The 15,191-nt window shown below is 41.4% G+C and overlaps 1 protein-coding gene across 1 annotated transcript in view; it reads left to right on the top strand.

Annotated features, from left to right (window-relative positions):
• LOC124138067 (glycerophosphocholine cholinephosphodiesterase ENPP6-like) overlaps positions 1-6,327 on the top strand; it is an 8,019-nt gene extending 1,692 nt beyond the window's left edge. The window contains exons 2-5 of the mRNA XM_046504580.2: positions 930-1,066; positions 1,499-1,852; positions 2,244-2,483; positions 6,055-6,327. Coding sequence (XP_046360536.2) covers positions 930-1,066; positions 1,499-1,852; positions 2,244-2,483; positions 6,055-6,327 — 1,004 coding nt within the window. The remainder of the gene's footprint in view (positions 1-929; positions 1,067-1,498; positions 1,853-2,243; positions 2,484-6,054) is intronic.
• Positions 6,328-15,191: the final 8,864 nt, after the last annotated feature.

Genomic DNA, 15,191 nt, shown 5'->3' with positions numbered 1-15,191 from the left:
TGTCTATAAACATCTACGTGTCGACCACCCACTTTACCGTTAAACTTTAGTGAAATCATTTGAAAGCTTCACTAAGGCCTTGAATGGTGTAACCTTGATCAAACAATTTTTTCACAAAAGTCGTATGATAATCTTTGAAATCTTCAAAGAAAGAGTATGCTGGCTTGTACCTCGGAAGTTGTGAAATGTTGACACCAAAGGCTGGAGTGAGTGAGTGAGTATAGTTTTACGCCGCTTTTAGCAATATTCCAGCAAAATCACAGCGGGGGGCACACAAATTGGCTTCACACATTGTACCCATGTGGGGAATCGAACCCGGGTCTTCGGCGTGACGAGCGAACGCTTTAACCACCACCCTGGTTCCGTTGGGCACATCGGTGGCAGGGACAAGGCGGTTTGGCAGTTAGTGAAAGATATTATATCATCGATATACCTGAGGCTTCAGTTTAAATTCAAATTCCCTTGTTTTGACTTTGCCAATGCGAGCGGAAATGTACATTTATAAGCATAAAGAAAAACGGGTGATCAAGAAAGGGAGCACAACTGGTGGCCATGGGGATGCTCACGTCTTGCCTAAATCTCGTATCCTCAAATTTTACGTTGATGTTATTAATGAGGTCCAGCATTTCACATACTGTTTTCCCAGTGAAACCAACAGATAATCTAACAAGTCTCCACCCGTTCGTTATCTTTATTGTTATTACCTTTGTTGTTCTTACAGGTACATATATATGCTCTCTGCCGCATAGCATTCATTCACCTGATAGAGTAGTAAGCATAAACTCAAACGTTGTGTTCCTCGTAATAAAGAAGTTGACATCTATCAATTCTCCTGATGTGTATCACTTCAAAATGCCTTTCAAAGACGTGAAGTTTTAAGAGGTCTTTACACTTTTTAATTTAAACTAACATGAAAGTATGCCTATCAGGACTTTGGGAAGAAAGCCATGGCATCACGGACAACTACATGTACGACCCAGTGTTCAAAAGCTCCTTTACCATGAACACACGTTCGTCTCGCTGGTGGGATGGGGGAGAACCATTGTGGGTTACAGCCAAGAATCAGGTACCATAGCGATTAGGATTTTAGAGAAAACTAGATTCTCGTTAGTCATTATAATCAATTAGTCCAGAAAGATGTGTTATATGGTGACATTATACCTCTTGTATTTATTCAAACGTATGTTTCTACTGATTCTAAATCCCTATGCTGGTACAACTTCCGGTTGTTTCAATGACACAAAGGACGAGAGTGATAGAATTGGCCATAAAACCGATTTAAAAAGTATAGTATTTTAGTTGTATCAAAGAGTGTCAGCTAAACATTAGAATTCCAGAGTCATATAACTTCATAAGAAAATGTTAAGAGAGCAAACAGATGCTACTTCTCATCTGAAATGTTGAAGTTGTCTTTCAGCTTTGGTTCATAACTGACCATTATCAACTTCTAGAATAACAATTAACAAAGGTAGTTTATATTTATTTATTCCTCATGCAGGGTCTGAAGACAGGCACCTACTACTGGCCCGGCAGTGAGGTTGAGATAAGAGGTGTGCGCCCCGACTATTGGTTCCACTACAAATACAGCACACCATACAAGCGGCGAGTGGACACCGTCGTGGACTGGTTCAAGACCAAAGATGTCAAAATAGCGACCTTGTATTTCGCGGACCCTGATATTACTGGACACAGGTTTGGTTCGGATTCGCAAGAGGTCAAAGATAAGATCAAAGAAATGGATGGCATCCTTGGTTACCTCGTTCAAAAGTTGAAGGACAATGGTCTTGATCACGAGATCAATGTCATCGTAACTAGTGACCATGGCATGGTTGCAATTGATAATGTCAATAAAGTAAGTTCACGTGTTTAACAATTTACTTTAAGGCATTGAAGTTATGGGAAGTATTGTTTTACTTTTAATATGTATCTTATACGTAGGATTTACATTATTTGGTGTGATGGACAGGCAGTGAAGGCACAATTGTCCATGTGGTACACGTGCATGTTTTATGATATGAACACTCATTTGACATCACTACTATCACAATGTTGAACTATGTGTTTACAAAGATCCTGCGCATGACAAAGAACCTGCGAAGACTCTCTACCATTTCTAGGCTTTGAACGTACTGTGCATAAGAATTATGGACTAATGTTATCAGAAGGTGTTAAAAGAGGCAAATATTAGAAAAATATTAGAAAAATTCAAATTGTTTCCATGCCTTTAAATACTATTCTTTAAGGTGGTGGACATATCTGATCACGTGGACATGACAAAGGTAGCTCGTGTCCCGAGTTACGGCCCCGTGATGCAGATTCTGCCGGTAGAGGGCCAGGACGACGCCATTATTCAGAGTCTGGCTGGCGTGGAACACATCACAGTCTACAAGAAGGAGGATCTTCCTGAACGTCTCCATTACCGGAACAACAGAAGGATCATGCCAGTCGTCATCATAGCAGAGGAGGGTTGGCAGATAACCACTGTAAGTCACTGGTCATACATGTAGATGGGTCATACACAACGTCATCAAGACAGGGGAGATAACCACTGTAAGTCACTGGTCATACATGTAGATGGGTCATACACAACGTCATCAAGACAGGGGAGATAACCATTGTAAGTCACTGGTCATACATGTAGATGGGTCATACACAACGTCATCAAGACAGGGGAGATAACCACTGTACGTTACTGGTCATACATGTAGATGGGTCATACACATCGTCATCAAGACAGGGGAGATAACCACTGTAAGTCACTTGTCATGCATGTTGATGGGTCATACACATCGTCATCAAGACAGGGGAGATAACCATTGTAAGTCACTGGTCATACATGTAGATGGGTCATACACACTGTACTGCCATCGTAGCAGAGGAGGGTTGGCAGATAACTACTGTAAATAAAAGTGACAGAAACCACTTTAATCATCAAAGAACTAAAAGCTCATTGTACGATTCTGTTATTCTCGGATGACAAAAGCATATGGGTCCAACACATCGTCATCCTCACAGCGAAAGCCCGTGAACGGAGCTCTCTATACTATCCCTGCCACCAGTCACAGCTCCACACTGTGCTAGGCGGCCTTTAACCATGCATGGAGTTCACTCGCGACAACCGGCTGACCCTTGTCTTTACGAACAATTGATGACTGTCGTGAAGCCGAGTTCTCTGTCTCCAGCTGAATTATTTTGTTTGTTTGTCAATCTGAATTTCTATTTCATTTCAACTATGAAGTTTGTTTGTTTGTTTGTTGTTTAACGCCGCACTCAGCAATATTCCAGCTATATGACGGCGGTCTGTAAAATAATCGAGTCTGGGCCAGACAATCCAGTGATTGACACCATGAGCATCGACACACGCAATTGGGATCGATGGCATGTATCAACCAAGTCAGCGAGCCTGACAACCCGATCCCGTTAGTCGCCTTTTACGACAAGCATAGTCGCCTTTTACGGCAAGCATGGGTTGCTGAAGACCTATCCTACCCCGGAATCTTCACGGGTCTCAACGATGAAGTAATTCAAGTGGTACAGTAAGAATGTAAGGTGATTGCTTTTCCGTTTGTCTGTAATCACGAAGCAGTCTGATTATACAAATAAAACGTCAATCCGACTGGGAAGTAGTCGTAGACTTTTACAAGTTTCACAATGATGGCATTCCAAAAAGACAAACAAAAAATTGAATTGTCACAACATTTGGGGTTCAGAGGCAAATGTCAAGATTCTTGTAATTGCCGATTGTGAATGATATCGTGAACACTCGAATTTTTGTAGAAGAAGTTGTACATTATCGGCATTATCGAGTTTACTATTTGCGGATGATTATATATTTGCAGAAAGTGGTCTAAATTTACAGAAAAGATAGATGTTGAAATTTATTGACAAAGTATGTGAAGTACTTTCAAGGCAAGCAGCTAAAGAATTTATTCAGCAAAGTAGTTTATAAGTAAATTTACAAATATACCAGTTATATGACTGTTTAAGATCGTTGATACTGATGTACGGCTCGGAACCTTATATCGCCAGAGTATTGAGAAAATTCACACGAAAGTTTGCAATGTTTGTTCTTGGCGGCGGCTACTGGTCATCAAATAGGGCAATTTTAGCATAACGTGGAAGGTATCCGATATTTGCAAACTGTCAGTGGAGAGTTGTCAAAACTGGATCTTTGTTTACACAACCAGATACAAGATACTCTAGATGATGCTATTACATACCTAAACACCTTGGTGACCCTTGGGACATAAACGGGGCCCTAGCTTATGAATAATTCTCTTTGTACATGTATTTGCACATGCGTGGATATCCCTGAAAACGTGTTCTTAAAAAAATGTTCAAGCAACGATGTGAAGATATGTATTACCAAGACTGATCAGCTGATATCACGTGTTCAAAATCGCAACCTGTCTATTCCCTGTTTAAGATGGAAATAATACCAGAGAAGTATTTACAACTATTCATTCTATATGTTTACGCAGATGTTGGACGAAGTGCAGATGTTGTATATACATTTATACAGACATTCCAGCGATAATGATATTTTTAAACATCGATGTGTCCCATCGATATTACCAATAAGGTGAATATCATGTGTTATTGATATGTCCAGTATATGAAGGTACAAGAATCAAATGCTTGTACCTACCTAGTATTACCTGTATCCAACACAAAGAAAACTTGTACAGATAATAAAGAGCAAAACTAGCCTTTTTCATTTACATTTTTTGTCCAGAAAATATTTTTAAATGATGATACATTAAATAGTAATAAAACTCAAATGTGTGTATCTATTCAGATCCAACATACAAAAGCAGCTCCAAGACGACTATACCTACAACAAAATGTTATTGTACTATTGGCCTCGTGGCCACATACATACAAAATAAATCTGTCTGTCTGTCTGTCCGTCTGTAATGGCCGATTGTACACATACGAATATACCTACAACAAAATGTTATTGTACTATTGGCCTCGTGGCCACATACATACAAAATAAATATGTCTGTCTGTCTGTCCGTCTGTCCGTCTGTAATGGCCGATTGTACACCGATGACAGCGATGTAATATCGGGAGGTGTCAAGCGCTGGGAAGGAGCTTGTTCGTCATTGATGGACAGGGGAGATAACCATTGTGGTTCACTGATGATAGGTGGGTCATGCACATCGTCATCCAAGCTCCTTCCCAGCGCGTGACACCTTCGTTACACTCTCAGTAGCATCGCTGCCATCAGTGTGGGCGCGGCCATTACAAGAATCTTGAAATTTGGCCTCTAACCCAAAATGTAGGCACGTTCATACTTTTGTTTATGTCTTTGGGAATATGCCATCATAGTGAATTTTGAAAAGGTTTACTGACCATGTTTTCCAGATGAATTTACTTTGTTGTTTGTATAATCAGATTGGTTCCAGATTGCAGACGAACGGAAAATCAACCAACTTCTCCCTTACATTCTTACTATATCAATAACATGGGGCATAACTTTATAGTTTTAATGAAATAGAAATTCAAATTGACAAACAAAGAAAGTAATTTAGCAGGGGTATGCATTCGGCGTCACGACAGTCGTCACTTGTTTGTAAACATAACGGTCATTCGGCTGCCAGTTCAACTCCAACCATGGTTTGGGCCACCTATCACAGTGGGAAGTTTTGACTGGTGGCAGCGATAGTATAGAGAGCTCCGCGAACGGGCTATCGCTGTGAGTAGCCTGATCGTCATCGTAGCAGGGAAGATAATACACCATTATCTTGGCAAGGTTGATCACCAATGTACGTCACTGATGATAAATAAGCCGTACAACAATTCCAGAGTTACAATTATGAGTGAGTGAATGAGGATAGTTTTACGCCGCATTTAGCAATATTCCAGCAGTATCACGGCGGGGGATACCGGAAATAGGCCGTGCACCTATGTGGGGAGTCGAACCCGGGTTTTCGGTGTGACGGGCGAACGCTTTAACCACTAGGCTACCCCGCCGCCCCCGTTACAATTATGATATATATTGATGTATATGGACACAGTTATTTATTAAGATTGATTGATACTTTGCAGGACAGAACTAAACAGGCAAGGGATACTTCCAAAGCCACCCACGGCTTCGACAACACACTGATGTCTATGAAGCCTATATTCCTGGCTAAAGGACCAAACTTCAAGACCAACTTCACCTCGGCTCCTATCCTGAATGTCGACATCTACCCTCTTGCATGTAAACTGCTCAACATTCACCCAGCGCCCAACAACGGAAGTCTGGACCGCGTCGACGTCTTCCTTCGGGACACTCCGATCTACCCCATTGCTTCTGGTACCAGTCCTCCAGTATAGGAAACAACCGAACATTATAAGTTAATATTTTTTTCATATTTCAGTTTTCAAGGTTTTGCACATGTGATTTCGATGTAAATGGTATTTTGATAATTGATGTTGAAAGTATCATATTGGGGTTTTCCTACTTTCTCTTATTTTCAGAAACGTAGTCATCTAATTGTTCACATACTCATTTGCTCGTCGCTATATGGCTGAATTAATGGCGATACGACATTAAATTTTAACTCCCTCATACACTCATTTGCTAACAGCTGAGTGAGTGAGTATAGTTTTACGCCGCTTTTAGCACTATCAATTCGGGAGACACCTGAAATGGGCTTCACACATTATACAAATGTGAGAAATCGAACTATGATCTAGTATGTGTTTGGGGTAGGCTGCTTGTTCTAGTCCTGTGTAATGTCGGTTTTATAGGGCAAGCCAACTGAGATACCATGCCGCAGTTTAACATGAGTACCCCACACAGACACAGTATACTGACCAGTCCTTGTTTTATCCCCTAAATGACGAGCTCCATCTTTCAGCGTCTTCAGGTTTCACAGGAGGGGATCGAACCACCGACCTTCCGCTCTCCGGCAGACAGTCTATCCACTGGACCACGAGGCTGTCAGTGAGCCGTGAAGACTTGTGTAAGAGGTGGGGCTGTCTCTAAATAGAAAAGGAAACTCACTCAATAACAATCAAGCAAATTGAACAACACCGTACCATTCAGTATAAACAGAACCTATCGGCTGATTTAGATTTCATTTATCTTTGGATATCTTTGTTAAACCAGAGAACCTACAAGTACAGAAGCTCACCTTTATTCAGGAATATGGCATGTTTTGGTTGGGATGTGCCAACTATTTTGTGTTAACATTACTATCCAAATAAAATTTAATAAATGTTAAAACAAATGTTTTTTTTGCATGTCATATTTAGTCCATAAACTGGATGGACAGTTACTGTTTTGCAAAACCAGCCATAGGTGGAGCAGGATGTGTTCATCCTTTCGCGAACACATTGTGTCATCATTAGTTGATAATGGTTCATGAACACATGCTTTTGATATAGTCGGGAGTCAAACAACGGACTCAGCTTTTATTACATACTGCTTTTATGAATATGGAACGGGTTTTGTTGCTTATAATTTTACATAGTTACTCAGGTTCACCTTAAATTTAGTCCAGTTATAGATTATAATGAGTGAGTGAGCTTGATTTTACTCCGCTTTTAGCAGTATTCCAGCAATATCACCAGGGACACCAGAAATGGGCTTCACAAATAGTACTCATGTCGGGAATCGAACCCGGGTCTTCAGCGTGACGAGCGAACGCTTTAACCACTAGACTACCCGACCACCCCCTTTTAGAGTATAACACAGCATGGGGCATTCAGATCATACTAAATATACGTAAACATATATTAATAAAAAACATACATTGCATGGTAAATAAAGGTAGCTAGGTCCCTTATAACTGTTTCGTTTGAAGCATACATGAGTATGTTAAATTTTCTTTGTGTTGGGTGGACACAATATTTGTCCAGTATTCATCTATTACACACTCCAGGTAACACTGAATAGCAGATCAATGCATACACAACAGCTTGTTGTAACTGTATCCCCTACCCAAACGATGAAGATTTAACAATATTAACCTTCAATTTGGATATCCATGTCAAGATGTAATTGCAAGACAATTGGTTGGGTATTTTCGAGACGGTGTGTATGAAGAGATTATTCATTTGTAACGACACATGCTCAAAATCTGTTTGATCAAGGTTACAACATCCAAAAACGTCTTATGGTAATCATGCAGCGGACAGTAACACATTTTACGCATCAGTCGCACATTGGCACATGCTTATGATAGAGTCGGAATCGTGCTTTCAGCAGAGATTTCTTATGAATATGGAAAGGGGTTTGACGGTTTTATTTACAATCAAAAGATAAAATATAAATCAAATCTGTCGACAAAATGAGCATTAATGACGGGGAGACATCACGCACCCTTTGCTTCGTTTAAAAATGTTGCACAACAAGCGAGGAGGGCACGACTTTCAAAGAGTAAAACTGAATTGGATTTAAAGCCCCTTAACCACTATTCACGTTATATCACGGCGTCAGCTTGGTGTCCTAGGGCGGATCCAGCATTTTTGAAATATCAAAATCCTCTGGGGAAAAAAAGATTTTACTGCCTAGTGAGTGAGTGAGTAATTATGATTTTTACGCCGCTTTTAGCAATACTCAAGCAATATCATGGCGGGGGACACCAGAAATGGGCTTCACACATTGTACCCATGTCGGGAATCGAGCCCGGTTCTTCGGCGTGACGAGCGAACGCTTTAACCACTAGGCTACCCGACCGCCCCTTTACTGCCTAGAACATATTACATTTTGTTTTTAAATATTGTGTCCCCTGGACCCCTCCCCCTGGTTCTGCCTGGGATGTGGGAGGAGAGCCCCAAGTGATGCAGGCCTTAGCGTCAGTGGATGTCTTGGCTTGGCATGGACAATCACAAGATCCGGCGACAGCTGGTTCAGTTCACTGGTGATTGGTCGTACACATATACTCTCTCGAAAAAGAAACGCACATGTGAAATATAAATGTTGAATTTAGTTCATGTAAATTGATACGATGAATAATTGTTTTCAACCACAAATCACACTGAATGTAAGTTTATAATTGTAACCAATCACTAAAACACTCCACCTGATGAAGCATTAACCCTAAACACGTCATTTTTTCAAATGCACGAACATTTCACGTGGAAAAGGATCTCGGTGCATGATGCACGCGAAAATTTGGGTAGTTGTGCTCCCAGATGAGGGGTATAAACACCGATACAGGGATGACATAGCATTCGCCTTAATGTGTGTTTTGTTCCGAAACATTCGATGTGCCAAGATTGTGTGTAGAAGTCCAAAAATTGTCGCCATTGAACGTCCAGAGGCCGGAGAATCACAATCATCCGTTGCACGTCATTTAAATGTTTCACGCCTCTGGAGGTGTTACCAGCAACTTGGATCCACTCGCGACCTCGAACTAGTAGGCCAAAGGTCACAACTGAGGCGTAGAATCATTACATCCGGTTGTTCCATCTTCGCAGCAGGTCGGTCCCAGCAACTGAAGCCGCAGGAAATGTCCCAGGTCCTCACAGACAATACGAAATCGCCTACGAGAAAGTGGACTTGCACGTGCACGAAGACCTTATGTTAATTCTTTCACCCCATTCAAAATGTTCACAAGCTTTCATGAGAGCCTCACCTCTAAGATTGATAATAGTTCCCACTTGAACTTCAGGTGCAGTTTAAACACAGCCAGAGGATGGCATATAGAAGTCCATATGACGTTTCCGGGTCCTAAACTTATCAGTGTGCAGGTTCAGGTTCGTTTCTAGAAACAGCTTTTGTTTGCAACCCATATGACATGTTTACAGTAATAACCAACAATGGACAGTGTCAACAAGGTAAAATGTAAACGGACCTCATATGTTCTTAAAAAAATATATCTTAAAATTGAGTATGCGTTTCTAATGCCTCTCAGTATATATTTCTTCTAATACACGGCTGGTCTCTAATACCAGCCAGGTCTCTAATACACGCCGAGTCAAGGGCTCTCGCGAAATTAATAGACGGTGTAGCGTCAAATAGAGGAAATACGGTAGTTTGATATTGGCTGTTCGGGGCGTTCCAGGCCGCAACCCTGACTGCTTCGATGATGACATTAAAAGATTAAACAAAGGCAATTCTTTTGCATACAAATGAAATGTTTATGAAACTGTTAGAGAAATGTTCTATGGTTACCAGAATCGGAAAAATTTAAGCTATTTCCTCATTGAAACAACCGAAAATGAAAGTAAAATATAACATTATAAAAATTGTTTGAAAAAACTTTATTCATGACAACATATTGTTTACAAACCTTTTTCTGATCGATATTCGTTGCCATCTCCGTCAACCACCACCGTTAGAATTTGGCAGGAGGGGATTTGAATGTCCACAGAAAACATTCCCCTTCGAAAGTCCACGAAAACACGAAAACAACTGAAGTGATAGCTTATCAAACTTGATGAAATTTATTTCAGAACACGCACAATTACGAAAATCATACACGATCCACTATTTCAAAATATACGGCTCGTCTGCAGCCAAAAAAGCGGCTGTTCAGTCATACTTGTCATCATATGGATGTACCAGCAGGCTCGATCAATCCAAGATAATCTACCTATTAATGTTGAACCACATCATAGATCGGGGTTGTCATCTTGCTTCATTCTATAACTCGTTATGGAGAATGTAAACACAGATTGTCAGCCATTGACAGCTGCGGGGTGTGAGTAACCGTGATGTAGGTCAAGTTCTGCCAAATCCAAGTTCGGGGTGGAGAGGCATTTATTTTGATTGTATTATTGTTTACTTGGGGTAATTGCTAACTAACAGATAACACTTACACATGTTAAATGTAAACTACCGACCAAAAGAAACTTGGCAGCCTGTTTGAAGTTCGATAGCGAAACAACACCAAAACATAAACGATCAGAATAAACTGTATTGTAAACATGAATATTTACCACAACCTTAGGCATAAAGTCATAACTATAACATGACAAGCGAATTAAATAAGGCTGGTAATGTTCAGGTGGGGTTTGCAAAACAGTTTTTCATTACACGTGCAAATGACTAGCTCGGCACAAAATGACTACAGATGGTGTTTGTGTCACCCTAGTAGCGTGTGTGACCTCCATTGGCTTGAATGCAGGCAAACACTCTCCTACGAACTGAATTTGTCAGTCGCCTGATGACGTCACATGGGATGCGTCGCCATTCTTCGGGGAGGGCTTGGATGAGTTCATTCCTGGTGGTTGGGGGTTGTTGTCGTCGTCGAATTTGCCTGTCCATGAAATCCCAAAGGTGCTCTATGGGATTATGGTCTGGTGAACGAGCTGGCCAGGGCAACACATGGAAATTGTTGACATTAAGAAAGTTTTGCACGATGTTAGCAGTATGTGGCCTAGCATTGACATGCTGGAACACAATACCCTGTGGTTGTTGACGAAGAAATGGAAGCACAACAACACGTAAAACCTCATCCCTGTAACGTACGGCATTCAGGTTACCGTTAATGATGACCAATGGCGTCCTCTCATCAGCACAAATGCCACCCCACACCATGACACTCATACCACCGAAGGGTACGACCTCTTCGACACAACAACGAGCAGTATGTTCGCCTCTTCGACGATACACGCGGTGTCTGCCATCAGAATGGAACATACAGAACCTACTCTCGTCAGTGAAGAGGACACGCTGCCAATCACGTCGTTGCCAACGCCTAACTGTTCGCGCCCATCTCAGTCTTCGACGACGATGTTCATTCGTCAACAGTTGCCCTCTGTAAGGTCTATAGGCTCTGATCCCTGCTGCCCTTAGTCTTCTGGCTATTGTCTGCCTGCTGATCACACGACCCAACGCATTCGCTGCCGATGACGTCACAGGTAGGAATCGATTACGCAGGTGCAATGTGCGTAGTAGAGATCTTCATGGGTCGTGGTCACCCTTGGTCTGCCTGTTCTTGGCCTGTCTGATGTGCGACCTGTTACTCTCAATCGCTGGACCAAGTTGACAACGGTATTACGGGAGCAGTTGAATGTTCTTGCAACACGCGACTGTGTTGCCCCCATTTGCAGCATTCCTATAGCCCTCTCACGCTGTTCTTGTGTTAACCTGGGCATTTCTTTGGTGTTTTTTTCTTCATACTGCATCTCTAAGAGATAAACTTCGCAGTTTTTATAGCGATTGTTCACGTGCAATTTTAAAAAACGCGAATAATGATTTTACTTCCAAAATCACTTTCCCACAACAACACGTGCACTACACTTCAGTAATTGCACGAGTTTTTATTCGATGGGTTTAGGCGACTGGTTTTGGCTTGGTTGCGTTTGGGTGAAAGTATCTGTATTTCGATAATTTCATTTTTCGAGTTGCCAAGTTTTTTTTGGACGTCAGTTTATAAGAGAATGTTAATTCATAAAGTTTGCTGTAGAAAATATATTCGTTTAGCATTTTTAAACCTTTTTCTATTACCCGTCACCCCTACAATAGAAATGATGGCATGTTCGATTTCCAAGAAATGACCTCTCGCACAAAATTCCGAGAAATGACAGTCAGTCCACAGCGTACAACAGTGTACAACAGTTTCGTAGAAGTTAAAACATCTCTCTTTGGACTAAGTTTGGAGTGTTATTTGTCAACTTCTTTTGAAAAACTATGTGTTTTGAACACTTATTATGAACTACTCACGACTATGGTGTTTTGTAATCTTGAACTTTAGTAATAACTGTTACATATATAACTACCTGTGACCACTTTTCGGAATGTTCTAAGATTGCGGACATGTGCACCAGTGTTATTACGCGTTGCAAGAGAGCGCCGTTTTCAAAGCGTTGTTGCCGTCATGGTAGACCAAGAAAGCGAATCACAAATAATTCTCAATCATGATAGAGACTTTGTTACACTCTGTTAAAAGAAACAGTTAGGAGATAAACCTACTGTGTTTTGAAAATTGATGTAGTCCCACTGTAGAATAGGTACCTCTATATAAATAAAGAGGTATCTATTCTACAGGGGGACTACATCAAATTTCAAAACACAATCGGTTTATCTCCTAATTGTTTCTTTTAACAGAGTGTAACAAAGTATCTAAGTAGAAGATAAGTAATAACTACAAATCCGGTGAGAAACGGATTAGTATGCTATTGTTTATCTATTGTTCTTGAACAAAGGTATCTATTGTCCTTGAACAATGTTGTCTATTGTTCTATTGGCTTTTGATGCGAGTTCGAACATCACGTTCTGGCCGCCTTCTATTGTTCAACAAAGTGATTGAAATTGAAGCTATTGTTAATGTATAACGTTCCGACCACCTGTTAGTACACGATGTATATATATTCAAGTTATTTTCTGCAACTATATCACGTTCTGGACTTTACTACGAATCGGAAACACTCATGTACGTGATTTAATGGCTGTAAGTGTTTTCGAAAGAGCATGTACACGATGTGAGAGTGGGTCAGTGAAAAACAACAACACCCAAACAAACAAAGAAAATCATCTGACCGGATGTGCTGGTTGTTTTATTCCTGCATCAACCTTCTAACCCTTGGTCACCCTTGGTAACCCTTATGATAACTTTTAGTTTGTTTGATTCCACAGAATCAATAAATGTACGTGATTGAATGGTTAATAAGCGTTTTCTTTGTCTAAATTGATATGTATTATTAAGAACAATCGTGGATTACAGAGTTGCCGTTGTTTTTGTTGTTGTTGTTTTTTAAATATAAAAGGATAAAAAAAAGATACTTGTAGTTTACCATGTTGCACGTCATCTCAAAGTGGACAGTGAAAAAAAAACGAAAGGAAGAAAACAAACGTGCCAAGTGTTAAAGTCACCTCCAGGTGTAAAGACGTGTAAAGATCCATCCATTTTAAAACTTTATTTTAGAAACTGACTCCCATCCAATCGTTAACCCCAACCCCACGAGGATCAAGCTCAGTCACATCTACCTGTAACAACGTATATCCGTCTTTGTAATATTAACGTGTGTGTGTGCTTGCACGAATAAATAAAGAGCATTGTTAAAAAACACAGAGAGAGGGAGAGTGGGAGAGAGAAAACAAGATGGAAGATACCAGATTTGTAACTTTAAATGTACTGCCAACTGAAATATAAGTGAAGATTTTAGAATTTTTATTCAAAGATGAATCCTATTGGGCAGATGGACACGAATGAGAAATTACATTTTTATGTCTAAACGGGTGTTTTTAATGTTATGGAGGCTGAAAGTCAGTACCTGGTGTGTCCACCTTGTGCGTTGATAACGGCCCAGCATCTTCTGTACATGGAGTGGCACAAACGGTTTACAGACGCCATTGGAATCTGCGCCCAGACCCTGAGGAAAGCCGCACTGAGTTCTGCTGCATTTCTTGGACGCGGTTGGATCTGGTTCAGTCGTCTTTGGATGTCATCCCACAAGTGTTCAATTGGGTTTAAGCCCGGGCTGAGTGAAGGCGATGGCATTACACTGATGTTATGCTGTTGGAGGGTGGTCATGGTGGCTATGGCAGTGTGTGGACGGGCGTTGTCATGCTGGAAGGTGTGGTTTCGGAGTCTTGCAAAATGAGGTACAACGTGGGGTCGGAGAACCTGGTCGATGTAACGGGCGGCTGTGATTCCATAGTTTCTGCCTGGGCCAATATTCTGGAAGACAACAGGTCAAAGTTTCTGATTGATGTCGATTGCACAGCATACCATAATGCTTGGTCCTCCCCACGGGTCTCTTTCAACCACACACTGTTCTGTAAAACGTTCACCTCTCCTTCGCCACACTCGTACTCTGCCATCTGCGGTGGAAATGCAGTACCGACTCTCATCTGAGAACACGTGGGTCATCCACAGCTGATGCCGCCAATGTTGTCGTTGGGTGGCCCACGCAAGACGTTGCTGACGATGATGAGGAGTGAGCACTGGACCCCTGTGTGGACGGCAACAAGGTTCTGGGAGGCGAGCCGATTTCGAACAGTGTCAGGACTGATGGGTCGCTGATGGTTGCCAATGGTCTGACGAGCTGTCTGTGCTGCTGTGGTGAATCTGTCCTGCAGATGTTGCCGCAGGATGAAGCAATCTTGTCTTGGTGTTGTGACTCGGCGACGACCACTGCGTGGACGGTCATTAGTGCTGTTGGTGGTGTTGTAACGAATCCGAAGTCTTTCAATGGTTCGTACACTGCAGTTAAAAGCATTGGCAATGACTTGGGTACGTTGTCCGGCATTTAATCGTCCGATGGCTTGTTCACGTTGTTGGGAGAATAGTCGTGGCATG

The sequence above is a fragment of the Haliotis rufescens genome, unplaced genomic scaffold (genome assembly GCF_023055435.1).
Source record: "Haliotis rufescens isolate VD_foot unplaced genomic scaffold, xgHalRufe1.0.p SCAF_12, whole genome shotgun sequence".
In the NCBI taxonomy this organism is placed as follows: domain Eukaryota; kingdom Metazoa; phylum Mollusca; class Gastropoda; order Lepetellida; family Haliotidae; genus Haliotis; species Haliotis rufescens.
This window is presented reverse-complemented; position numbering and strand designations above follow the sequence as displayed.